The 27,871-nt window shown below is 45.4% G+C and overlaps 2 protein-coding genes across 2 annotated transcripts in view; one reads left to right on the forward strand and one right to left on the reverse strand.

Moving 5' to 3' along the window:
- The window catches only part of LOC143367713 (pikachurin), a 175,210-nt gene extending 170,120 nt beyond the window's left edge, over positions 1-5,090 (forward strand). The window contains exon 15 of the mRNA XM_076809824.1: positions 96-5,090. Within this exon, the coding sequence (XP_076665939.1) occupies positions 96-244 (149 nt within the window). The 3' untranslated portion in view covers positions 245-5,090. The remainder of the gene's footprint in view (positions 1-95) is intronic.
- Positions 5,091-5,467: 377 nt separating this feature from the next.
- The window catches only part of LOC143367708 (uncharacterized), an 82,396-nt gene continuing 59,992 nt past the window's right edge, over positions 5,468-27,871 (reverse strand). Inside the window, exons 2-6 of the mRNA XM_076809809.1 lie at positions 20,678-20,915; positions 20,003-20,466; positions 17,685-17,986; positions 15,219-15,474; positions 5,468-10,809 (exon numbers count right to left, since the gene is read on the reverse strand). Coding sequence (XP_076665924.1) covers positions 8,434-10,809; positions 15,219-15,474; positions 17,685-17,986; positions 20,003-20,263 — 3,195 coding nt within the window. The 5' untranslated portion in view covers positions 20,264-20,466; positions 20,678-20,915 and the 3' untranslated portion in view covers positions 5,468-8,433. The remainder of the gene's footprint in view (positions 10,810-15,218; positions 15,475-17,684; positions 17,987-20,002; positions 20,467-20,677; positions 20,916-27,871) is intronic.

Consider the following 27,871-nt stretch of genomic DNA (forward strand, 5'->3'; position numbering starts at 1 on the left):
CCGCATCTCCTGAACCCCTCGGAAACCTTCAAGACTCCTTCAAAGAAACCTCCCATTTCTAACGGCGTTGTTACACCCCTGACGCGTGATTGCAGGCGGTGCGCCAGACATCGTGAGGACAACAGGAGGCAGATACGCGAAGGGCATCGTCGGTTGCGTGAGCGACCTGGTTCTGGACTCGGACTTCTCCGTGGCCCTGTCGTCGCCGGGGCAGGCCACCAACACGCACTCGTGCATCCCCTGAAATGCATCCGTTACCGTCCGTCATTAGGTGGTGAGGTCCGCGCGGGCCGTCAACTAGTATATGAAAATACATCGCGACGAATTGCTGGCCAAGCCAGGACGAACGACGATCCAACGCGTTCAAGGTGCACGGCCATGGGACACCTTGAGCGCATTGTCGCGCGTGCGCCGTGCACCGGCGTGCGATTTATACACCGATCACACGGTTCATCAATTTTGTACAGACTCTCATCAACGACACGAAAATTCTCCCGAACGGGAATAGAAGTAGGGGAAAGAATGGACCGCGGGGGTGGTTGGGTGTGATGAATGATACAGGGGAGAGGAGAGAGGGCAGTTGGATTAGTAGACAGCTTACTGTAAATATTAACGAAAGGTAATCGCGGTGTTGGAAGTTCTGTGCGCGGCAACTTCCCGTCTGCATCGTCAACTCGATCGTAGCTAACTGCGATATTCTCTATCCGATCCTGAACGATCATTCCTTGAATCGGGGCACTCCGCTGGCGTCCTCTCCGAGTTCCTACGCGCTGGACGGAACGTTGTTGCGCGAGGGACGCGCATCTAGTCACAGACACGCTCGTGTCTCCGGCCGGATTAAGAACATGACGGAGCCCGTCTCGAGGACGGCTTTCGGCCTAATAAGATTATACAGAGTACGTAGAGAAAGTGCACGACCCCCATTCCGCGTCAATTTTTATTAAACACCCCTCCACCCTCACCGCCGCCGCACGCGATCGTGATGTAGCGCGAGCCCAATCCCCCTCTTGATCGCGTGGCATCGCGCCAGTTTCGAACCCCGCCGCGAGGGAGGAAATTGGAGGACGGCGCCCGAGACTCGAGTCGAGACGCGCGTCGTAATACGTCCAAGGCACTTCTAGGCACATCCTACACTCTAATCGTCTAAGGGTTTCCTTTACACGCACGATTCGTTTGATAGCCGCGTCAAAGATGAAACTTACTGTACATACAGCTGCTTCACCGTCTCCAGCGGCGTCCCAGCGCCTCGCGGGTTTCGAGCGAGCACCTCGAACGGCCGCGAGGACGGGGTAAATCGAACAGCGAATTAAATCAATTACGAAAGGTACAAGAAGGACCAAAAGCAATTCGACATCCTTACAGATGCAAAACGTAGCTGAAAGTTTCCCGTCGAGAATAGGAGACACTGTACGCGGAGGGAGTGTCCATCGCCGTTCAGCGATACGCTCTTCGTCGTTGGTTCGCGAGGTCGCTCGTCGAGGATCCGTAATACCTTTAAAGGACATCGTCCTTCCGAATGTTTCCTTAACCGTGCCGGGGCAGAAAGGGGAATCGTGGCCACCGATGGAAGACGAGACTACCCCCTCCGTGTACGGACATGGATTTTTTTTTTAAATAAATTCTCGTTGCTTTTGCGTCCACAATCGATAGGCACGCGTGAAGAAGAGGTCGATGGAGAGTGTGCGTGCAGGAAGATCGACGCGTTCGCGGGAACCAACCATTGCTTCGTAAACTGTACTTCCGCAACCGGCAGTGTACGCCCTCGACGTTTCCGCTTAAGAAGCACGGGCCGCACCCTCTAACGGTTAAGTATCTGTATAAAAAAAAAGAAGAAAGGAAAAAGAAAAGAAAAACTAGCGACTTAATCACGGAGATATCCCTGCATATTTTCTTAACTCGGTAGGACTTTTCCAAGCGACCCTGAACCAACGGATCTGATACACATGTTAACCCTTCCGGCACGAGGGACATTTCACCCGTTTAAACATCGGTTACGATTTTCCGCTCCCATTGATTTCCAAGATTCTTCACTCCTCGTTCCTTTACACTGGCACCGAATATACAGAAGAGTCTTCGGCAAAGTCGCACTGCACTGCTAAGTCAATCTACAGAGAAATTTATACTTTGGTGCAGGGGCTGTTCCATTCCAGTGGATAGAATCATAAACGCCTTGCGTTCGTGTGGGTCCGAAGGGAAGCTCGCGGATCGAGGCGCTCGCCGGTGCAGTTGGTTAGAATCGTGCTGGAAGGGTTAAGAAGGGAGCCGGTCGGGATCAATCAGCCAGGTCAATACGTATACACACGTATCATATCGTAACGAGAAGGAGGAGGCGGAAGAACAGAGGTGGACGGCGAATATAAGGGGGGATACGAAGGTACACTTTAGTTTTCTCCGTTTCGCACGGGAATGATTTGAACGGACGATCGAACCGAACACATCATAAAAGCAATCGGCTGTAGTCAATTTTTGTACGGATGTTATTTTCTTGAAATTATAGGATGGGAATATCAAAGGTGAATGGTAGTTACGTAGAGAGTACAATATATAATATAAAAACGATTATATTCGTGAAGTCTAGCGATACGTGGAGCGGATATTTTGGCCTGTCTCGAGGGCAACCCTCTTCCCTTTCCTTACTGTCTCTCCGTGCACAATTTAAATCGCCACGTCGGTGTGTGTATCCACTTTCGGGCGACTCCCCGAGCTTCTGTGCGCGTGAATGATTCTCCCTAGTCGCGCACGTTCCTTTCCGCGGCGCTACGAAACGCGTGGGCGTTTGTACAAAAGAGTCTTGTCGCGTATAAGGAATACACTTTGCTGGTTTTAAATCCCATGCTCCGCTCGTTGCGCTCTTGTTTCCTGTGCGCGCTTGAAATGAGGTTCCTGAATAATTCTTGCTACCGCGTGGATAGCGACAAGTAGTGGCTTGTTCATTTGCTTGGTAACTCGTTTCGGTGTTTCTTCTGTAAATGTCGCGCTTTACGATTGATTCTTAACGGAGCTAGATTAAGCCAGGACAATTGCTGCGTCGCAAGCTACTTCTTACAGAATGTTTCTTCCGCACCGATGCACATGTGTTCATTCACACGTCGGGTTGTTTCACGATCGATAATGGTCGAACTTTGAATCGAAGGGGAAATGTAATTTTGATTGGACGTGTTCTCAATGTGTGTCATATTCTTCGATAGGTGTTATAGGGTAGATGTACCGTTTGTGGCCACTGCACTGTTTTTGGCCACGTGCATAATTATCTTGTTCTTAAATTGCCAGCAGACCATTATTATGTGGAGAATTTCACATCATAAATATTTTGTTTAGTATATCGCCAGAAATATAAGGTTACATTTGTTTGTCGCTTACACGGGAAAGTATTATATTTTTTAAGAAGTGGCCAAAATTGGTACATTACCTTAAAGTGGCCACAAATCGTGCACGTACCCTAATTGGACTTTGCTCTTCAGTGGGGGCGAATCGTTTGAACTTGTGAAACAGCCGGATCACAAATACAGGATCGGTAAAGAATTCTTCAAATGATTTCACGAGGCTAAGAAACTTTCTACCATTTCGAAAACCTACGAATTGTAACTTAAAGGTATCCGCCTTTGCTTCTTGATAATTTGCTAGAATCGAGAGCAACTCGCAATATTCTTACGCTTGGGCGTTCTGTTGATTAGTTGTGCAGTTTATTTCAAGCGAAACTACGAAGCGAAGCTTTCCACCTCGTTTACCATGTTTCCCAAGCAGCCCGAGCAGAAGCGGATATAACTGTGTCGTGTACGAAATATCCCTGATATTCCGCGACGATTTAGCATCCGAATAAGGCTGAAGCGAAACGTGCTCTCGCATCGTACACCCACGATTGAATTCAAACGAATAGAAAAAGGGAAAGGAAGGAAAAATTAATCGCTGGCTATCACACCTCGGACAAAGCGAGAATAAAAAAAAAAATGGGAACGCTATATTGAAAACGAAAAAAAATATCATATACATATTAATATATAATAGATATTATATTATTACTGAATATTATATTAATATATGATGCTATATATTAAATATTTCTATTATGTCCGTCTGCAAAGTCTATTAGAAGAGTCTATCCTGTCGAACCTATTCTTGCGACCCATGTGAGTCTCCTCGAATATATATGTATATACATATATGTAAGTGTGTGTATGCATGTATGTATGCATATAGGATGGTCGAAAATGAACTTTTTCATATTTCGATGCTGCAAAAGACGAGCACACATCATAAGACGACAAGACGTTTTCGTATCGGAGATGAACGTGATACAATTCTCTTTCGCTCTCACCTCGGGTTATTATTATTATTATTATTATTGTTATAATCATTATTGGTGTAGATCGTTCGACAATTAATTGTGCAAAGGAGCTCATTGGATCCGGAGGTAACACGCAATTGCGCACAGAAAGTTACTCGATACGTTAGTTGAAATTTCTTTTAAAAGAAATCGTCTGTTTGATTAATGGAACCTCGTAAAGTAATCTTGCGAAACATATCTTTCACTGTTACATAAGTGTTTATAATTAAGCGTCTAGGGTTTGAATTACGATGGCAATATTCAATTCCTATCAGTTATCTTCAGAAAAAATGTGTTTCCCTGTGAAAAATTGAGTGTCGATTGTTTTCATATGGTTAAGTAAGCGCGACGATATTAATCGGATTGCAAATTAAGTTGTCCTGGGTCTGTTTATTTAATCATTGTTCGAACCAAGGCCGAAGTGCTTAAAGATTAATGGAAATACTTTCTATAGTTTTACGGAGAATTTATCGATTAAATGTATTCCGTTTGGGGCTTGTTTTACCGAATAGAACTATGGAATTGTATGGAGCTTAAGTATAACTAGGGATTCTCTCGAACGATACGTTTCCATTGATCCTCATATCGAAAATACACGATTCTAAATTAATCTATTTCTTGGATCTAGGTGCCGCGCGATGCAATAACTTAACGAGTTGTGTATGTATATGTTGGAGCACGCAGTGGTATAAAATTCATATGAGCAAATGTGTGTGTCTCAGCCCATGTTGTCGAAGCATCAATAAAAAAGAGATTTTGTAAATCAGGTGGTTATGGATTCTTTTGTACCTTTCCCATTTTACCACTTAGCACATACGCTAAAGATAGTTAATGTGTATGTGCATTGCTCATGCAGGCCCTCCGCAACGTGTGATGTTCTGGTGTGTGTTTTTCTGGAGTATGATGTGTAAAGCGTGAAGTGTGACTTCTAGTGTGTAATGTAAACAACACGCGGAAGCTCTGTGGCAATTTATTGTTGTCCCTAACTGTTAGTAGCGTTATGATGGTATTCTATTCAGTATCGATAATTCCGAGTCGATTTCATGTGACTCGAAAGTGGCACGGTGGATCTAAAGCCCTGCACAAGCTGTGGGAAAGTAGGAAAAGGGACGTGTAGGGCAAATTACGAGAAGTAGAAAATAATTTCTTGGATTGGTTTTGATCTAATCAATATATTATATTTTCTTTTTATATATACAAAAACATATGACTGATTGCATACTCTCCCGTACGCTGAATCCTGCATCTATACCGCGTATTGCAAATCAGTAGTATTAAATACTATGAAAAGGAAGATATAGTACATGTAATATATCTAAAGCGAATCAGTACATTCATGTCTATACGATTTCCTGTCAAAATTATCGGCAAATTATCTCTCGTCGAGAGGCACAAACACATAGGATCGTTTCACGGTAACTTTGTTGCGAAAATTGCTATGGATTCCATTAAATTGCGAAGCGCGATATGGAACAGTTCCGCGTGAAATCGCCATTCGCTATTCCGTTCGCATTCCACCATTTCGTATCTACAGAGAACGGTGTTACGTTCCCCCATAAAAATATATCAGTGCCGGGCATTCCGACGAATAGTATCTTTGTACAGAGATTCCATTTCGAGTGTCCCGTGAACCGCAACTGAAATTCGAACACACGAACAGTAGTTCTTCTTCCTCGACGCCACCGCGCGTCTCCGTGAATGGAAGACAGTTCGTAGAACGAATCGTGACAAGGAATGAAACGCGTTACACCGTATAGCTAATTAATAAATTGATTGTACATCGTTTGCAGTCGTCAACAGAGCGGAACGTTAGCGCGTGTCTCCGAAAGTACTCTCGGAACTGTATTCGCGACGGGAATTCAGAAATGATGTTACATTTTCATAAAATAGATAAGAAACTAATTTGACTAGTAGGGAATACTTCGATAGTGACTCCTTTACATTCCACGATATCGAGATCAGTAGGTACGACGAGGTTGTATATACGGGACTACTTGAAAACGTTTGGCTAAGCACAGGAGGTAAATGTTATTCAGAAAAATGAAAAACAGATATGAGTCGCGATATCGTTTTCGTCGAACAACATTGCTAAACCCCATTTACTATTTCCTGATCCATTCGTAAAGCAATCAGTATCTTGGAACTAGTGAAAACGATTATGAACCCGAACAACCTTTTTCTACCTCTATCGAACTGAACCGAGAAATAGGGGCTTGTTATTGATAGTACGGCGTTCGCACACACACATACGCACGCGTATGTACGATTCGAGTTAAGAAATACCTTAGACGCGTGACAAAAATAATTTCCTTTCACGGGCAACTACTGTATCCTTATGTACAAAAGTAGTTTCATTTTAAACATTTAATTGGCATTGAGTGGTTGAAGGGACGTTCTATGCGTTCCCGAGATAGTTTTAAGGGTCGGAGCTAGCGAAGCGACTTTTACAGCGACGTGATATAAAAGTGAGATCCAAGTATCTGGGGGTATCAATATAGATGCCAGACTGTCGGGGTATACGTAGGTATCACAAAGGAACAGAATTAACCACGTTGAAGATGCCCTAACGCACAATTACGAGCTACGAATCAAGGACTGACGATGCCCATCAGAGCCCGAACGTTTTAAAATTTTTGGTCCTTACGTTCATTCTACTGTACAGTTCCCACAAAGAAATTACGCGCGCCTGTGTTCTCTAAAAACAATTCGAAAGCAACCTCTGCCCTGCTAAACGCGATTTAATATTTGAACAACGATCATTCCACTCGTTACTCTAAGCTAAATGTACCTATCTACAATGTTTTCATGTTTCACCGTGCTGCACCTAGACGCTGATAGTATTGGTGATACTCGAAATTTTGTAAGAACCCGAATTCGATTGTTCGTACGTGCTCTTGCTGAACAACCCTGCATCTCCTCGAACGTTAGGTCATACGTCTTAAATTAAACTATAATTAAAGTATGGTTACGCGATGACTAGACAAGTGTAGGAGAAACGAAAATGTGAAGTGAGACTTAGATAATATGAGATAGATTTCGTTGGCTGTGTTAAAGTTAGATATCGATGCTTTCCTATTTTTCCCCGAGGCGCCTGTGAACTCGGAGCCTCCAAAGAGTCAGATACCATTTTTTTCGCTCGCCTATAAATCATCGATTTTAGTCAGGTACGCAGGCGGTAATATAGTTAGTAGTCTCTTTCATCCTCTTTTACATGCGGAAAAGAATAATTCTATTTTGTGCAAGTCGCTTGGCACAGTTTCGGCAACATTCAAGAAAAATATAGAAAAGGCTCAGACGTGCTCTCCTTTGCCGTGCGTCGATCAGCGAGACAAATTCTGCGGTACAGTCGATACGGTTTACAATTAGCTAGAATTCCCGAGACCCCTCTCACGGCGATTCTCCTATAGCCGCGAACAATTAATTTAACCATTTACGTTACTCGACACCGTCCACCTTCTGTTGCTCCACACTTTGAACTTTTCGTTAATAGTAAGTGTCGGATATTTGTGTATTATATTACAGACTTGTGTCACGACGTTAATCCTAAGACTCTTAAAGCTTCAGTGATTTCAAGAGATAGCTCGAGCCCGACTTGTAAACTTATTTATTTGTACTGGAAAAAAGTCTGATTCCGAGGTGTCCTCGTACTCCGCGGTTGTAAATCTATCGTTCCTAACAGGATTGTAATTACGTTACTCTTTCAACGCGCTCTTCACAGCACCCTCGGTACCACACTCCGGAGCCGAAGGATTAATCATCGTCGAATCTACTACATTTATAGAATTTCCTCTCCGACGTGATCGTTCTATGATCCCGTTAAAGACACGTCATACTATCACAGTCCAACATGAAAGTTCGATTCCAACTACACCACGATAATTATCTACTTCAGTGCGTTCCCTTAAGCGGGTAGACAGAATAATATTCCAGCTGCCCCTGAACCATTATAAAAATACAGACGCACCGTGGCCGGGTCATTGTACGTAAAATATTGTATCCAGAGGAGACTCTAAATGGACCACGTCGATATCTATTAATCGAACTCATTCACATGGACGAGCATCTAGCGTACTCCCAGAAACTCCTCTCGAACTTCCTGAGAGGGACCTTCAGACTCTAACGCCAACGCCGTTGTCCCCCTTTATTTCAGATACGAACTCGAACGTGGGGGTGCAGATTTCCGTGGGCGTGGGCGTGGCGAGTGGCGCCAGGCGAGAGTTCCTCTTGCTGGACGTGTCCTTCAGTATATAGTCTGTCCCAGGCCTGACTCTTAATCTGCTTCGATGTAAGGACGGCTCCAACCGCAGGATGGCGAACGACCTGGTCGACGTGCACCTGCTGCGAAACACAGACTCGGTGGACTTGCTCTGCAGGTCTGCCTCGATCGTCTTCCTCCTGTTCATCCCCGACGGGGAATTGTACGGGGACATGTCTCGCTCCGAGTCAGGCGTGAAGATGGTCTCGTCGTTCTCCTCGAAGGACGTGAAGATCTCGGAGTCGGACACCGACGGGGCGCTGAAGAAGGATTCCCGAAGGGACGACGTCAAGGCGTCGGGGCACATGAATGGGTCCAGGGACGTCAGGTCGTTCAGATCGCTGCCGCTGTTGCAAACTTGGAAGTTGTTGGCGGAATACGACAAAGGGAAGGCCGTGTGCTCCGTCACGTTGGACAGGACTTCCTGACTGCGCGACGACTCCGACCACCTCGAGTCCGACGGTCTTCTGGAGCTGAACCTCGTGGAGTCGTGCTCGGCGAAGATTGGCTCTGGCAGCCGTCCGTCCCTGCACCTCTCGGAATTTTTCATCAGTGCCTCGAATAGATCAATGGGTTCCATAGAGTGTAAGTAGCCAGACGACGGTAGATCGTTGGAGGAACCGCCGCGACTGGACTTGTCGTTGGCGTCGCGCTCATCGCTGTAATCCTCGATGTTCAATAAAACGGATGGTATCACTGGGTCGGAGTGCCTGACCGGGCTCCTTCTGTTACCCAACGGGGACTTCGAGCGCTCTAGGTTAATGCAAGGGTTCGACACCTCGGGGTGCTTCGCGTCTTCTTCTTCCAAGGACGCCAGGGGAAGTGGGTCTATGGGACTCGGCGGCTCGGAGTGTATCGTCGGAACATTCAGAGTCTCCATGACCCGGCACGGCTCTAACAGCCGCACGTGAGTCATCGGCTCGATGGTGTTGATCGACTCGGAGTGCTTTAGTACCTCGGTGTTCCTTCTGGTCTGCAGCACCCTCGACACCGAGCCTATCCTGGGTTCCAGGTTCCTAGACGCACAGTTGTCTGCGTGGACGAGGCTCGCTAGTCTATTCGGGGTGATCATCATGCACTTGGGGGAGGTTTTCTGCCTGGGGCTGTCCAGAAGGCTCGACCTTCCGCTGTCTGGCGTGGACGGCGACGTGTAACTGCTCTGAAGCCGCAGATTCAGATTCGGGCTAGTTCGATCGAAGCTGTTGATTTTCAAGCGCGGGCGAGGGTGAACGTGTAACCGCCTCTGGTTCTCCATCTGCCGGGACATGATGGCGTGCTTGGTCAAGCCGCCCTCGCACCTGCTGTAATCCAAATTCTGCACCGAGTACCTGTGACCGTCTACCGCGTGCCCAGCGACCGGGAGCCTGAGGTTCACCTCGGACAAGTGCCCGGTGGCTGCTTTGATATTCGGATCGGACATGGAGCACAGATTCGAGTTCCTTCTCTTAGCGTTCATCGCGCTCAGACCGTCGTTGAAGCCCTTGGTGTGCGCCATGGGACTGTCCGCGCTCAGCACTGGGTCCGACATCGTGTTCATTTGCATCGACTTGCGGTTCAGTGTGCCGTCGGTCTTCAGGTTCTGGTACGAGGTGAACTTCGGCTCGGACGCCTTGGTGAAGTTCTTGCTGGTGAGTCGTTTGTGATTCAGTCGCCTCAGGTGGCGGATCTTGTTGAACGTTGGGTCGAGTAGGTACTTAATGTTCTTGATTTTGTCGATGTTGTGATTGGAGTCGATCATGTGGTTCCGATCGATGATGTACTTCAGGTCGAGCATCTTGGTCAAGTCGTGTATGTCCTCCTCAATGATGTCCACCTGCCTGCTCTCAGAGGACGTCTGGTCAATGTTCCTCTCGGGAGAGATGTCGGTGTGCCTGGCCGACGCGTCGAGGCACCGCCTGCTGGTGTACAGGGTGGTGTTCTGCTTCGTGGCGAAACAATCCTCGACAGGATGGTGCCTCCTGCCGTCGTTGCTGTTGTTCACCTCCGCTAGCTCCATATTCGTGTTGGAACCCCGCCTCATGGGGGAGCAGCCATATCTGCTGGGTGTCACCCCGAACAGGGCGACCAGCTCCTCAGTGATCTTGCCAGCCGCAACCCTCATCTCCCCGTGATGGAACGCGTAGATCCAAGGATTCACGCCGCTGTGAGCCATGATGGGCAGCCCCAGCCACACGACCGCCCATTCCGACAGGATGTCGGTGCCGCAGAAAATATCAAGCAGCATGCAAGTCTGTAAAACAAGATTATTCGGATCACGTTACAGAGATGTTTCGAGTCGAGATGTCTCTACCTGTTTGTGATTAGGCTATAGGGCGTGGGAGCTTTTTAGCTGATTTCGCTAGGTGCCTTGTTCTAATAAGGAATACCTTCTCTTTTGTATTCACATATTGTGCAGTTTGAGGGGTTCATTATCCGGTAAGCATATAAATAAATAAATAAATTAACACCTTTTGCATTGGGGAAGTGAAAGAGTTTTCTTAGCGCGTGAATGAATTGCTTAATGTTATTAAGAAGTTAGCGAATTTATTAATAAGTGGCACTTCTACTGTTTGTTTTTCTTGTTACTGTCTACAGAAATAGCGTGAGGACTACAGAATCATCGTGATCGCACGCACTGCGGAAACAGGCATGGTCGCACGCTCGATCGTGAATTCAGAAAATTCTCTTTGCCTTCGCGAGTATCTGCCTTCCATCCGGTTCGTCCACGAGTGGGCGACTCTAATGTCCGCATAGCATGGACAATACGATCGAACTCCATCGTTGCGCGCTCGGACGTGTATGATATACGGACAGGAACGCGGGCTATTTGTCTTGGCTTTCATTAATGAAAGTTGGTGGGCTGCGCACGAAGCCGAAATCTACATGTATTTGGCATTCGGTTGCTTTCATCCCCGCATAGAGCACGGAAAGGCCGACGGCAATACGCCAACCCCTCGGTGCTGGCAATTAAGGGGTTATGCCTACCTGTGAGGTCTGAAGAAACATGTATATTCGGGAATTTTTGGGGGAAAAACCTGGAGGCTTTTTTTAATTAAACCTTTATGCATTCGAAAGTGTACATGTTAAACTACTTGTAATAATTTTTGCGATGGAAAATATAAATAAATAAAAGAAAGATTTTTTTCCAGTCGATTACGGTGACCACTCTAATTTTGACCTGGTTCATCTGAAATAAAAAATTCGTGGGAATTTAGTTAGTGTATTAGATTATCTAGTCCTTCATCGTTCATTATTCCGAAAAATTAATTCACTACAAAGTGGCGGCTTCTCATAACAATAATTACCAATTTTCGCCGCAGAATCGCTCTCATTTTTCATAATTTTTCATCTCTAAAATAAAAACTACGCAACGGAAATGAAAAAGCCACGATTAAGGACTAGATAATTTAATATACTAACTAAATTTGGTGGAATTTTTGTATTTCTGACGAACCAGGTCAAAACTACAATGGTCATCGTAATAAAAAAAACGCTGTCGGGAGATCGCCTATAATTCCATTATTTATTTAGATATCGCATTGCAACAAAAACTACAAGAACTTTAGAATATATACTTTCGAATGTACAACCGTTTATTTAAAAAGTCTTCAAGCTTTTAAAAAAAATAATCCCGAAAATACTAGTGTTTTCAGGCCTTACAGGTAGGCATCACCCCTTAAGGGTAATAGGCAGTCGTTCGTGTCTAAAATTAAGCATTTCTGTTTCAATTAATTACAAAGAAACAAATTGAAACTGAGACTTGTTATTTGGCATCAAGTTTATTAACATCATAAGCATCATTAAAAAAAAATTCGAGCATCTTCACAAAATGTGTAGTTTCGGACCAGACCTAAATTAAAGTTAATGAAAACTCTTATTCTTTATAAAAAGAAACTAAAACCCCATTGAGACCCCACTGATGAGGTTTTACCATCCCTCAACCCCCAAAAGCTCAAGTCTCAGTTTCTTTTCATAAAGAATAAGAGTTTTCATTAACTTTAATTTAGGTCTGGTCCGAAACTAGACATTTTGTAAAGATGTTCGAATTTGTTTCGAGTCGATTGGAATTTCCATTTTTGAGTCATCACTGCAAAACAAAAGAAACTTTTTTTAAAAAGCCTATTTAATGATCCAGCTGTATCGTCTGATATAATACATATTTTTGACTAAACAAACGAGTTTTTTAAAGCTTATGATGTTAATAAACTTGATGCCAAAGAACAAGTCTCAGTTTCAATTTATTCCTTTGTAATTAATTGCAACAGAAATGCTTCGTTTTAAACAGGAACGGCTGCCTAGTACCCTTAAGCAAGGGACACCCCCGGCATTTTGTGTCCGACATATCCGACCGGGAACCGCGATCATAAATCCCGCGATGCCGATCGAAATTGATTTCATTCGACGAGATCCTGAAGGCTTACTATTGCCGCTGCACGTTCATAAAATATGCACGAGCTCGCGTGTGTATAGATCATCGTCGCCGAAACTTATCTTCTTCGTTGAATATTTTACCACGCGCAAACAACGCGATTTAAAGTTTCACGGCGGAAATGTTAAGCGGAAAATGAATTTACCCCGACGAAGTAATGTATAGCTTGGGGAGAATCGCGATGCAATCGTCAATCAGATGAAAGCTCGCGTTACAAATACTGCGATCAGAAATTTCGCAACGCGAACGCGGTGCCTCGGGGTACGAGATAATTCTCCGGTACAAAGCTAACTTAATTCATTTGCCCCTAAAACAAATACGTATCGCGGCGAATACAGTCGGCCACGTTCGTTCGTGATGCAACGAAACTGTTTGTAATTGTCTTTGAGGGATGATCCTCTTTCACCGTTGCCAAGGAAATGCGTAGCCAAAGGAAGAGTGGAAGTTGGAACGCTTTGCCACAAGTTTATCGGAGCTGAGCTTCTCTCTCCTCGCGGTTAGCGAACGCTCGTTTCCGCAATTTCTTTGCCGCCGCAATTTCGAAAGTTACGTCGTTTCTCACCCTTCAGCACCGCGGAAGTTTCGCCCCAAAGTGGATTCGAGAGACTGCACACGTGACGGGGGCCTCATTACCACTCCCACCCCTTCGAATCTCGTAACGTGAATCGATCACCGGCTACCTCGATTCACGTATACCGTTATCTCTTCCCCTCTCTAAAGGATCGGCAACATTAAACTTCAAACGTTGCCGTTCAAATGCAATTAAAGTGAAAACGGGACTGCTTAATTTGCACGGAACGAAAGAAAATCTTTTACAATAGTCAGCGAATACGCGAAGCGTGCACGGTTCTCTACTGTTTCATTATTTTTGCGACTTCTGCAACGGTGGATAAAGCGTCGCCTCCTAAACGCTGGGGAAATTGAACGGCAAACAGTTGCCTTCGAACTGAAATTAAAAAGCGTTATTTCCCAGTATTTGATCCGACGTTTAACATTCTTGTTTTAATTTAAAGAGTGATATTTAAACATTGATTACATAGCACATGTAAAAGCAAACATCGCGCATTCATCGGATGCAGGTAGAATGGAAGTGAAAATCGTTTAAACACGAACTGAAATGAGATTTTTTGCCAGTACTTCTTTCACAGTTATTGTAGGAAAATTAAATCGTTTGCCGCGTAAGGTTTATTTCCCAGCAGCTTGTTACAGTCGTTTGCAGCTACCCGTATTAGTATTAAATCTGACGATCTCGTTTCAGAACTTTATGTACCGCGTTACGTCACAAATTACTTATTAAACTTTTTACACACCGATCTGCGTGTTTTCTTCGCGAGCGGTGCAAGCACGACCGCGCCACGTCGGCCGTCGTATATAACGAGGAATAAACGTGACGTTACTCGTTAGAACTGGAAATTATCGTCTGCAACCGTGACGAACGATCCGACGGCATCAACGAGGCAACAAATGCGTGACATAAGATTGCGTAATACAAAAAGTGGCAGTGTTTCTCACGCACTAGCACCTGGATATTCTGCAGCGACGATCAGAGCGACGTCCCTGACGAACGAGGTCCTTTCGTCGCTTACATCTGACGTTCAAGACGCAATTTCTAGGCAACGCCGTAGACAATGGAATATACTTGCGCGATGAAAAATGCAGCTGCAGCGTGCAGGCCGCGTCGTTCTAAAATTTGGTATCAGACAGCGCGCGGAACCGCGCTGCCTCTGACAAAGTAGAATTGATGCAACGCGTGTCGGGCGCCGCGCTAGTAGCGCGGGAGCGATAATAGTCAGACCGGCTGTAACGCGTGGCCCTACGAGCGGGCGCGGGTTAATCTGTAAAAATTGGTTTGCATCCGTGTCGCGACTCTCCTAGAGAACGAGAATTTATGCAGTAACCCGCGTTGTGTCGCACAGAATCAGAAGAACAACGGATCGCGAAATTTCCGCCCTTATTCTCTTATCTACGTCATTTACGTGGTTCCCTAAGAGGCTCCATGCACAGTCTACTAGAGAATACAGAACATACTTATTTCCGTTCCACTTTCACTTCCCTTCTATTCCTCTACTTCGAACCCTCGCTTCGCTGGATGCGTTTATAGTCAGAACGCATCCAACGTCTTTACCCTGGTGGATGTCGCTTCATATCCACCTGAACGTGCCCCAAGGATACTTATCGTTACAGCTATTTGATCAACCATCATACTGCAGCGATGCAGAGGGTATACTCACTTGGAACGGGAGCCAGAGAATGAGGAATGCACCCACGGTGACGGCCAGTGTTTGACCGTAACGGGGCAACGCCATTGTCTGGGTCTGATGCCTGAACGATAGCTCCACCGTGTAGATTGCACGCGCGTGGGCACGCGCCACCAGGTACACGTACATGTAGCAGCCGAGGAGGACAAGGGCGCTGGGCGCCCATACTGCCACCACCAGGAACACCCTCACGGGGGGTAGCACGGCCGCCCCGAACCGGCAGTTGTCACTGTGACAGAAACGCAAATTGGTCTTACCTGTCGTTAGCCAGCCTCGTTGTGTAACGGCGACTCGACTTCTGGCTAATTAATTCGCCTCTTTGTTGCACGCGCCGCGCGTTAATCTAGAGGCACACGTGCGCCGTTGCGCGCTCGCTGGCGCGAGGCGGGCTGTCGCACGCCGAGCGTTCGATATCGATCACGAGGGACCGCTGCGCGCCAGCAGGGCGGCGAATTTAAGGGGGTAGGATGGAACTTGAGAAGCTTCTTCTAAACTTCCGATGCTTCTGGAGTTTCAGAAATTCGTCGGTAACGACCGTATAGCAGCGACGAGGGGCTTGTGCAGGTCGACGTCGATGGTTATCGACTCGTACAGCGTGAAATTCACACTGCGGTGGTGTAAGAGGAGACACCGATGAGTTTTAGAGACTTGGGATCAGATAACGGTTATGATTATGCGAGGAAATAGAAAGGGAATGGTCGACGAGATTGAGGATTCTTTTTATTGGATCTTGTTATGCGGAGATCGTTCTCATTCGCTCCCGCAATTCCAGAATCTTTGTATTGCCGGGCCTGTTCATTCCATTGATATAGGTAATGATCGATATACACAGTGGCTCGCATTAATATTCGGACACTTTTTAAAATCGCATAACTTTTTTAGAATTCGTCCAAACAACTTGAGTTTTTTTTTAGAATAAGGTCGAGAATCGCTGATTTCGGGAATTTTCGCGATTCTCGACCTCATTCTGCGATCTTTAAACGTTTTTTTGAATTTTCATTACAAGCTCACAAAAAAAAAGTTTAAAAATCGACCTTTACTATTCTTTTCGCTATTCCAACTAAATACATTTTTTTTCAAAACGACGAAACTCGTCAGTTAGAAAACTAATCCTTCTAGCTTCTCAAAAAGACTCAACTTGTTTGGACGAATTCTAAAAAAGTTATGCGATTTTAAAAAGTGTCCGAATATTAATGCGAGTCACTGTACGCCCTTCTGTAACGTCGACTCGTCTATTTATTGATTCTGTGGCGTAGAAGGTATCTGTCCAAATTGCACGTAATTGTTCCTTCCTTTCACACTGATCTCTAGCTTGGCGAGCAATGGCAACTCTGCAAACTCGACACATCCCTCTATTGTTTGATATTCGATGGGCACAAAGGGACTGGATCCTGCTTGTTATATCGATGCAAACGGGGCACGTGTCAAGGTCGAAACTATGTCACTTTATATTGGTAGGATAGTTATGCGCGATCTGTATTCGGGCCCGTAACTTTTATGAGGAAAGTTTACTTATATTTACTAGAACATGGCATCGATATTGTTCAAAGAGATTCCCCAGTGTCACTTCGTGTTCGTCACACGCTCCGCACAGTGATTCTATTAGGACGTGGGTGAGTCGGAAGGAGTTGATTGTCAATTCGCTCAAAGTTCGCGGCGATGATGGCAGAACGATAAATTCGAATTAACTGGGAAGCTCACACGGTATAGAATTTACAGTTTACCTCCTCGTACCTCTGCGCCTCGCTTTGACTGTCGGCTTACGCGGCCTGAAGCTTGCAAAGCGCACGAGACACGACGGCGAACTCGAGGCGAACTAAAGTCGAGGCACTTAACTTCCGAGCAACGTTAACCCTTCCAGTGAAACATGAAAAAGGAGAAACTGACAAAGCTCGATCACTTAAACGAAATTCGGTGAATTTCATTCCGATAACGCGGGTTGGAAACACGGTTTCTTAACATGGAATACACTATTGGCTAGTTCCGTTTCTCCGTCTGTCCAAATGAGTCCTGTTTGAGGAACGTGACTAGCGTGTAATTTGGTTTTAACAATTTTCGAGATGTTTGTCGAATATATATACCAGCTGCCTTACAAATTCGGACGAGCTTCATGAAAAGCGTGCCTTTGAAATCGATGCGGAGGAGATTTTGCAACTTAAGTGATCGCGAGGTAGGAGCAAAAAAATTTTATGAGGAAACTGTGTACTCCACTTTTATCGGAATTTTAATCGTTATGAGCACGGACGTTTTTCCAAGGGCTACATCAAAGTCTGCTTCCTTTAAAAAGAAATTAATCTACGGACCTATATAATTCGTGCTATGTACATGAAATACCCTGTATAATTTTAGATAATTATTCGACGCATCTGCTTTACCAGCGTGCTTAATTAATATTCAAAGGGGACGGAAGAAATGTTTGAAAGCTCGAACTGCGCTCACCTGTGGGGCTGGGCTTCTGCGATCGCTTTCGCGTAGATCAAAGGCGATAGGCCGACAGCGATCGCGTAGATCCAGAACACGGCGATGTACTTCTCGATGCTGCTGTGCGTGATAATGTTTTTGTACCTGAGGGGCTGCGCCAGCGATGTGAGACGATCGACGGCGATCGCGACGGTGACCAGAACGCTCACGCTGCACAGGGCGATGACGACGCAATACGGCAGGATGCACAGCGTGGAGACGCCATTCTCCGGTAGGCCGGACAGCTCCAGCTGCATCCCAAAGGGTATGAACACACCGACCTGCGCGAGAGTAACGTCAGATTTCCGTGTACCATGATTTATAAACGAAAGCCGGAGGGTTGATGTACAGGCGCGGCCCGCCACCCTCTCAACCTTTCGTTGTTTCGGAACTTATGCAATAAACAACGGAGGAAATGCACACGAGAGAATGAAAGCTTTATGGCATCATGCGTCTGGAGCCTCGCCGCCCGAGCCCGCGTTTCGGAGCTATGTTGATGGCTGGATATGAAATTAAACAAGACGCGGAAATGATACGGGGCACGTGTAAACAAACAGCGGCGTTTCAAAACAGACGGGGGGACGTATTACTCAATTAAGGGGTTATACCTAGTCAGGCGACCGTAAAGAGGCGAATATTTGTGAATATTTTTTGAAGAAGCGGAAGCATATATTTTTACAATTTTTTTTGCGCTTGAAAGAGCAACATTTAAAGAACATTTGGTATTTTTTTCGTAGAAAAGTATTTACGTTTTTAATAAAGTAACAACCGACATCCAAGAAGCATTTTTTAAAATTTGGTTTCGCGGTGAGCATTGCCATTCGGATCCTGATTTTTTCTTGCAAGAATCGCGCGAAAAAATCATGGTTTCGATTTTAAATAACCGTCAATTTGTTTTAAATTAATATTTCGCAAATTCCCTTCGTTAATCGGAAGATACATTAATATGCTAACGAAATCTTTTTTGTTTCTTTGATTTTTAGATAATCTGGTTCCGAATGGCAGCGCTCACCGCAAAACCAAATTTTTAAAAATGCTTCTTGGATGTTGGTGGTTACTTTATTATAAACCTAAATATTTTTCCACGAAAAAAATACCAAATGTTCTTTAAATGTTGCTTTTTTAAGCGAAAAAAGTTTTGTAGAAGTATATGCTTTCGCTTCTTCAAAAAAAATCACAAATACTCGCCTCTTTTCGACCGCCTGACTAGGTATAACCCCTTAAGGGTACTAGGCACTCGTTCTTGTCTAAAATCAAGCATTTATGTTTCAATTAATTACAAAGAAACCAATTGGGACTGAGACTTGTTCTTTGGCATGAAGTTTATTAACATCATAAGTTTTAAAAAGCATGTTTGTTTAGTAAAAAATATGCATTATATATGACGCTACAGATGGATCATTAAACAGGCTTTTTGAGAAAAAGTTTCTTTTGTTTTGCAGTGATAACTCAAAAATGGAGGTTCCAATCGATTCAAAACAAATTCGAGCATCTTCACAAAATGTGTAGTTTCGGACCAGACCTAAATTAGAGTTAATGAAAACTCTTATTCTTTATGAAAATAAATAAGACCTCACCTTTTGGGGCTTGGGGGATGGTAAAACCTCATCAATGGGGTCTCAATGGGGTTTTAGTTTATTTTCATAAAGAATAAGAGTTTTCATTAACTTTAATTTAGGTCTGGTCCGAAACTACACATTTTGTGAAGATGCTCGATTTTTTTTTTAATGATGCTTATGATGTTAATAAACTTGATGCCAAATAACAAGTCTCAGTTTCAATTTGTTTCTTTGTAATTAATTGAAACAGAAATGCTTAATTTTAGACAGGAACGACTGCCTAGTACCCTTAACGCGCAAAAATGTTGCACTATAGGTAGTTAAAGGTGGACGGTCATAACGCGGGAAACCGTGGAAGCGAAGGAACCAACGTCAACCGAGGTGGAGGATATGGCACGAATATCTGGGGAGCGACTGCCTCGTGTTGTCAATTGATTGGCTGGCTAATTAGAATACCCGATTAGTCGCTCGACCTTCACATATACCGAGGCTCTTGAGCTCGAATGGCTCCTTCAACGATGAAAGTTCTTCTTACATTTCCTAACTCGTAGAATAAACCGTGTTCCTACTTCTAAAATTTCTCTGCTACGTTATTGCCTGTCGTTTCCTATCCCGAAGTCCCGAATAATCATCGAGGAGAACTGAATCCGGCCAATCAACACGCGAGGGAGTTGCAAATTTAAAATTCCCGATCTTTAATGCGCCTGTGTCGACGTATCGAGATGTTCTGGTTCTTACCCCAAAGTCGCTGATTGCCAAAGAGACCAGCAGGTAGTTGGACGCAGTCCGGAGCCTCTTGTACCTATAGAAGGCGGCCAGGATAATGGAGTTGCCGGTGACGGTGATCGGCGACAAAATGCAGACGATCGACACCGCCAGAATCACCGAAATAGGGTTGACGTCCAGCCGCGTGTCGATCTTGGTGACCGTCGGTATCAGCGTGGTGGTCAACTCCCCGGAAACGGTGGACGGCAGCGGGTCCGTGGCAGGCGTTGACATTGTAATCTGCAAGCTTCCGACGCGATCGTTTCCCCGTGCACTGCGCCTTCAAGTAAGATTCCGCTCGTAAACGTGCCCCTCGTAGGACGACATGACGCATCCGGTCAGGTCGGTGGAAATATTGCCAGATTCCAATTAACAATCGACCGTCTCGTGCCCCCTACGTAACGCGTGATACCTTTGCGCGTACACGTGCAGACGTTCTGAAAATATCAGCAATCGCACATCACTGTTACATCGTCCACGGCGCTCGCAGCTTCAGCTCCTCAGCTTGCCATTTAGCTTCTAATGCGATCATTAATTAACAAGGCAATGTCTATTACGTGGTAAGCTTGCGGCAGTTGTGGCTCGAGCGGAGAAGCCCTTTCGATATTGCTTTAGATTCAACAGAGCATGGAGATCGATTCTACTAACCTTTCAAGCTTTCACACGCACCGCCCGATGCCATAGTAAAATCCGACATTGACCTCTGTAACATTTCTCGTGAAAAATCGCTGGTGAAACCGCCGCGAAGCCCAAAGGTAACGCCGTCCAGCAGGGCGAAGCCCGGAAACTACAGGATTTCGGTAACAGCACGCCCCTGACCCCGTTTCCTTCGTCGCTTGGCAGCCACTTTTACGACTCGCGCTGTTTCACCTTCGCCTCGGAATCTCTTAAACAAACATCCGCGTACCGACGGTATATTATAGCCAGTTACGAAACGATTTTTATCGTGCGCGCAAGTTGCACGCCCGATAAATCAAGTGCGCGCGATTGCGCGCAACAGCTGCGATCGCGGCCGTGTTTATCGAAGTCGTAGACCATTTTAAGTACCTCCCTGGCCGCTGCAATCGTACTCTTTCCATGGATTACTATTATAAACCATTATGAACTGCACTCCACGGCCGTGATCGTTGCAGTAGCGTGCTCTGCTGCTTTTTCAAGTTTTTCAATTCCTTAAACTATGTATTGTTAGGCTCTAAGGTTTTATCCACTCACAAAAGTCGACACACCCCAGGGAGCTACCACGAAGCGTTACTTTCGCGACGACTATGCTATAAAATATTCAACGAAAATCGAGCGTTAAGGGGACTGGGCAGTCAGATCGCTCGAAAATCAAGTGTTCTTTGCGAATTAATTACAAGGGGATGAATAAAAATTGTGACTAGTACTTTTGGGTAATGTTTATTAATACTATGAACAGTAAAGAAAAATTATTTGAATAATATATACATATATATGACAGCGTCTACAGTCGTCTGATGTGTAGGAATTTTTTCTGGAGCCGCTGTAGTTTTGCACTGATTCTGGCTGTAAGAAATTGAATTGTGAAATATCCTCTAAAATTGACAATTTGCCCTGGCCCCCATTCTGCCATGAACCTATTGAAAAAGGAAAAAAAATCAAACTTATAAAAATGGCTGCTGTAAAACGGCAAATTTTAAAGAAACGTGATTTTTCGCCAGGGAAAAGAGCCATTTTATTTATTTATTTTTTTTTGTCAAAATAGGAGATTTCACAGAGTTATGCGCAGGTTGAGGTCGTAGAAACTAGACATGTTTCATATACGCTCAATTTTTTTCAAATCGATTTGCACCTCCATTTTTTCGCAAACACTGCAAAACGAAGAGGCAATATGATTTCCAGAAAAACGCGTAGTTTCGAAAGAGGAATCTAGCCAACCGCAGAAACGGTTTATGGCGCGCCCGACTTTTTCGTCTGTGAAATCGTTAATTTTGCGAATTTCAACATAAACCACGCGGCATTTCGAAGGGTGGTACCTTCGAAAGTGCAAGAAAACTGAATCGAGTTTCTGACTGCCTAGCCCCCTTAAATCGTGTTTCCCCCCCCTGCAAGTAGATCTGATTGTAACAGCGTCCGTCCACCGCGTGGAAGAAACGCCAAGTTGGCGCGCACAGACGGCTGCTAGTTTATATTCACCCGCACGTCTTCCATTACCTAGAATTTGCAATTCGGATGCACGGGGTGTTAAAGCTTCCAGAGACAAATGACCACCGGCGGGGTTAACCGCTCCCGTTCAGAGAGAGATCGTTCCGAGCTTATCAAAATCAACGTACGAGCGGTCCACCGTGTCCCCGGGCTCCGCTTCTTTCCCCGACAGTGTGGGACGTTTAATTAATTCCGACCTGCGAAAGCACATTTCGAGACGAGGGACTGTTTTCTCGCCTCTCCGGCCATTACCAGCCCCATCCGCGCCCGTGGACATCGTAATTAAGCCCACTAGATATGTTCCTGTCCACACCGACGCGATTTCATTTGCCGGGCAGCTACACGTTCGTCGAACTTCGCTGATCTCGCGCCAATGAATCGTGCACACGTGAGCGCGGGGTTGATAGATATGTGGGGCACGTGGCAACTCGTAGCTTGCTAAATGAACTGGAGCTCAGGAATTAATGTATTGCGCGACGTTAACGATCGCGATCGTTCCTCGAACGCGCGAGCGTTGAAAGCAATTCTCAATTGAAGGTGAAGGCTGTTAGATTGGAAATATTCGTGGCGAGGGAAATTTTTCAAAAATTCGTTCATTTATTTCGCAACGCTTTCGAGAGCTCGCTGAGTGATAAATACCTGGTGCAGGCGCTATTTTTATGAGAAGGAAGCCCTTGCATGTAGTCGACCACGACGTTTAAAGCTCTGCGGCTAATTCTTTAACGATCCGCCCCGCGTCTGACTCAATCTCGGCCCTCAAGACCTGCCGGTTGAATTTAATGGATCCCTCCACTTCGATCTACCATCGGGGGCTTCCGACCGCCTCTTTTGAAGCTCTCAGCGCGTAAAACGTTTCCACAAATTTCGTTTATTACTTTAGAGAGCTCTCCGGCTCTCGGGCTTGTTACTCACGGCCAGTGTTACGTGCTTAAGGCGCTCCTTCGTTCGTAACATGTTCGTTCTCACTGATGCAATCATTTTTACGGTGAAACTGATGCGAGCCGATAAACGTAGCCAACCCTGGCAGAAGCTATTAGCGAAGCGATTATGTTTACAACGAAATTACTCGCGCACTGTCTCAAGAGTATTTTCTCGATATCGATCTTTTCGTGCCACTGAAAAACTGTTACGCGCTCAATCATGGCGACTAGAACCTAGTCGTTCCCTGCCGTCAAAGCTGGTACTAAAGTTAACTAGCATTTTGCGCAGCACCGTTTTGCACACTACCGTGTTTTCACGCATCGCAGGGTAGCTTCAGCTTTAGCTCGTGCTAGGCAGAAGGTTCCACGTCGGTTGATTCACTGGAACGGCCCTTACGCTTGCGTTCGTGTACCGTCGGGCAGGTTAAAAGAAAAGAGCGGATCGCGCGAACCAATCCCCGGCTATTTAATCCAAGGAAAGAAGGATCGCAATGCACTTTCGAGAGGTCGTAGTTAATCACACAATCGGAATTCTACGTACACTTGGAACGGAACGAGGATTGTATATTCTTTGGGGAGATTAGAGTGTCTGGGATCTTTTAAAATTGCAGTCGTGCTTTGTTTCGACATCTCGGTGGAAATCACACGATGGAAAGAACCGAGGTGACAGGTTACACGTAGACAGAATTGTATTCTACCTACATATTTGCTGTTCTCACCTCACCCCCGGGTGCTTCACGCGCGCACTAGCTGCGATGGTAAAAGACGAGCGAACCGTCTCAATCTTCTCCCCAGACCGACCTGCACTATTTGGCTACCTGCTCCACAATCGTAACTTCAAGACAAACGGGAACGGGCTCATTCCCTGCTTATCTCCCCTATCCACAACTGTCGCTCACGGAAATTTACATAACCCTTTCATCAGTTCGATAACGCCTTCGGCAGGCCAGTGTGCTCGAGGTAGCGAACGGACATGGGTGAATAATTCGTGATCGATCGAGCCTGGAACAGATGCCAGCTTCTGCCCTAAATACTATGAAGAAGTTTTTGGGGGGAGTTGTTCAAGTAGGTCTCTAAGTCAATCTGAATTAAATGCACCTTCACAGAAATTTACCATTAATTAGAAGACCAGAATTACCATTCCCTCGGAAATAGGGGAGAGTAGGGTAAAGCGGAACGGGTGAGTAAAGCGGAACATCAATGTTTCCCTTAGCTGCGAATGAGTTGGTATCGCGTGACATGGGACCGAACGGTCCTCACAGCGTTTCGTGACAGTCACTTTTCGATTAACAGTGTTGTATACATTTCGGGTATCGAACTTCCGATATTGCGATGTAGTTTCGACCACTTTTCTTCGCTTGGATTTAGAAAATTTATAACAGCATAAACACCGTTGGATTCTATAGACCTTACGCTACGTTTTGACGCTTTACCCAGTTCTTTACCTCACGCTGAAGTGTAAATATTAAATGTTTACTAAATTATCGCATGTGGGGCAAGGGGGACACTTTTGCGTGGGGTGAAACGGAACACCTATTTAACCCACTTCCACCACTCCAGTTGTCTTGAAACTTTGCAGGCGTACGTAGTTACGACGACAATACAAAATTATGAAAAAAACGGGAGGGGTGAAGAAATTATCCAGTCATCAATAAATATAACCCATAACCACAAATCCAATCGACTTGAAATTAGCGTAATAACCACAAATCAAAACTTAGACACTAAAAAGTAAATAATAAAAAAAATATACAAACAAATTTTTTCATATTAAACAATTTTATTTAAAACGCACGAAAAACTAAAATATTCTCCATGCACGTGTTGATATTCAGTATTCGTGCAAAAATCCCTGTGTATTTGATTGTCTTTAGTAAATTTTACGTTATCTGGTAAAATATTTTTTCTTATGTGTATAATATATATTTTTGTTATATTTTATTTGTAATAGTTACACCTGCAACGTATATTTATAGTTTTTTTTTACATAAACGAATACTTTTTAAATCATAAAAATAAAGATTTCGTACGTTCACATGGTCTTCTAGTGGGTGTTCCGCTTTACCGTACCACTTGAGCCAGGCGAAGATTTCAATACCTCCGGTAAATTTCATTTTCCTTTGTTGCTAAATATGTTCCCTAACAAAGGCTTTGATTTTCTTACACTCTAAGGTCCACTTAAGACTCTTCTTGGAGCCCCGTGTCTTTCTTTTCTTCCGATTTTATGTTATCATCCTCCAAAGTCAAGCGTTCCATTTTACCCTGCTCTCCGCCACTCAAGAAGTACTTGTGAATTATAACACACCTTTGACTCATAATTTCAAACCATTCCTTCATGGGAACTTCTTTAAACAACCAACCCCCCTGAATCGAAACGAATATTGTCCCACGAAACGTTGGCGACGTTTAGCGATCTTAAATACTGCGTGTGCAGACACGTAGAAGGTCTATTCGCGAGAAATGGCACAGCGCATTGGCTTCAATTGTTACCTGAACGATCTTCCACCTCCTGTACCAGGGGAAACACGTGAATTTCGCTGCCGCCGCGAGTATTTTGTAGCCGCTCCGGCTGCGAATAAATCGCGTCGGTATCGAGGAGCCTTTATCGCACGCACATTTTCCGCGTCATTGGCGACGAATTCTCTTGCCTGCCCCGCAGTGTTCCCGCCGGAGCGAAGGCACGCTCGTCAGGTACGGTTTCAAAGGTGCTCCATGACCCAATCATCCGAACCGAGAACGAATTTATCCGGAAGCTATGACCAGCAGTACAACAAATTGGTGCCGACGCGCTGCTCTCCCCGTCCAGTCGATTGTATTTTTCATTCGAACCGGGGACCATTTCGATTTCCGATATAACCGACGCTTGATTGGGGGACGTTCGATAATCAACTTTCAGATTGAACATCCAGTTCCGCCGTTCGCCGACCCTGACGTCTCGACGGGGGCTGGCCCGTTTCACCCGCTTCTGCCTCCACCTTTTTTTTCGCGATTCAATTAAACCCTTCGATGATCGGAACGGAGGCGTCGCCAGCCGTTGCAAATTCTGAAAACGCGATTAAGGAAACGCTGCGAAGAAGTGCCTTCAATTATCGCTGTTCCCCGCCCTTATTCCGTCCCTCCCCCGCTCTCGCCTCGTTCCCCAAGTTTTTCTGAGCGTTACTATCGATTCTGCATACCGCCTTGGCGCTAGCCGCGCTTAAGAAGAGAACAAGCGCAGTTTCAAGCTCTACGATTCAACGATCCCGCGATAATTATTGTGCGGAATCTCCTGCAGGCGCACATACTTTCAGGACCACAGCGATTTTACCGTGCATTCGCGAGCTGCCGGCTTCGATTAGAAACAGCGCCAGGGGGATAATAGATTACAACCTAGGTATTGGGAAGTTAGAGAGAAGCGATGTGAATTCATAAGTAACAACACTGAAGAGGTATTTCGATTGTCTGTCGGGCAAGTGCCGCTTGGCCGCCAATAGAGACGGGCTAAAAGGCAATGTGTGTTCGCGGCAGCGCCATATGGCGGTATCAGAATTACACGAAAATTGCCAGCGACGCCTTATGGCGATGGATATTTGAAATTCTATCTTCGGTGATTCATATTTAAGTCCCTCGCGCTCGCGAGCCTATTTGCCGATTCAACTAGCCGGGTGTTAGCGTACACCGAGGCCTTCGAACGAAGCGAACTCGCGGACGTTTAACATCGAGAAGAAATTCGGCGGCCCTCGCAGCGGAATCGCCGGAGATTCGTTCGCGAGTCTAATTAGACCGCTCGAAGTTAATTCGCGTACGAGTCGGTGGCTGCGTTTCAAACGAAATTATATAAAGTTCGATTAATTTAATTTCACGCGGCCCGAGTGCCGTAGGAAGCCGGAAATTATCGAATTGCGATACCGCGTCGAGATACGAGAAATATTCGCTTTTAATGCGCTTTTATCCAACAGTCGATATCGTTTCCGAGCTACCAAAAAAAAGATAACCACGAGGTCGGGTTTACCTGCTTCAGCGTGGGGCTTGGCATTCTGCTAGTATTTAATGGAATACATATGTGGTGAAGGATTTTTATATTTGCCTCGCCGTTCGTGCGACCTCTGTTGCAAGCCGATACATTCGAACTTCGACGGCTGCGAACGAATAGCGATGTCCGGTGAAGTCGGCTGTTTAATCCTCCGCGCACGTAAACAAGCCCGAGGAGAAATCATGGATTACGCGTACATGTTCGGTGTACAGAAGTTGCACCCTTCGTGAAATTTATAGGGGACACGAATGCCCGGTTTCAGTTTTAACGCATCGCTTACCAACGCGCACTTGCGACCGGGAATTTCCAATTGATTTCCCGCAAGGAGGGCAATTACCCACCCCGCTTCCCAGCGATGATCGAATGACGCTGGTAACGTACTCGAGACAAATTACATTAAGGGCGTTAATTGTGCTGTCTCTCGTTTACCGTCTCCCCGGTATAAAATTACGCTTACGGGATCACTCGTGACGGAAGAACGCGAGGAAATTCGCCGAAGGCCTGCGGAATACGCGTGCGTACCTACGCGGGGAGACGCGAGAATGCTGGAAACCAAACGCGAGCGAGACGACTGGGGCGAAAGGAAAAGGACGTAATGGAAATGCGTTTATTCGTCGAGCCTTATTCCGTTTCCCGATACGTTCCGCGATATTCCTTAGCGCGACGGAAGGTTTGGGGAATCGAAGATCTCTGTTCCCTTCTTCGTTGCTTTTCATCTGCTCGGATTCCTTCGATTGTGTTCTGTTT

Source organism: Andrena cerasifolii, chromosome 4 (genome assembly GCF_050908995.1).
Source record: "Andrena cerasifolii isolate SP2316 chromosome 4, iyAndCera1_principal, whole genome shotgun sequence".
In the NCBI taxonomy this organism is placed as follows: domain Eukaryota; kingdom Metazoa; phylum Arthropoda; class Insecta; order Hymenoptera; family Andrenidae; genus Andrena; species Andrena cerasifolii.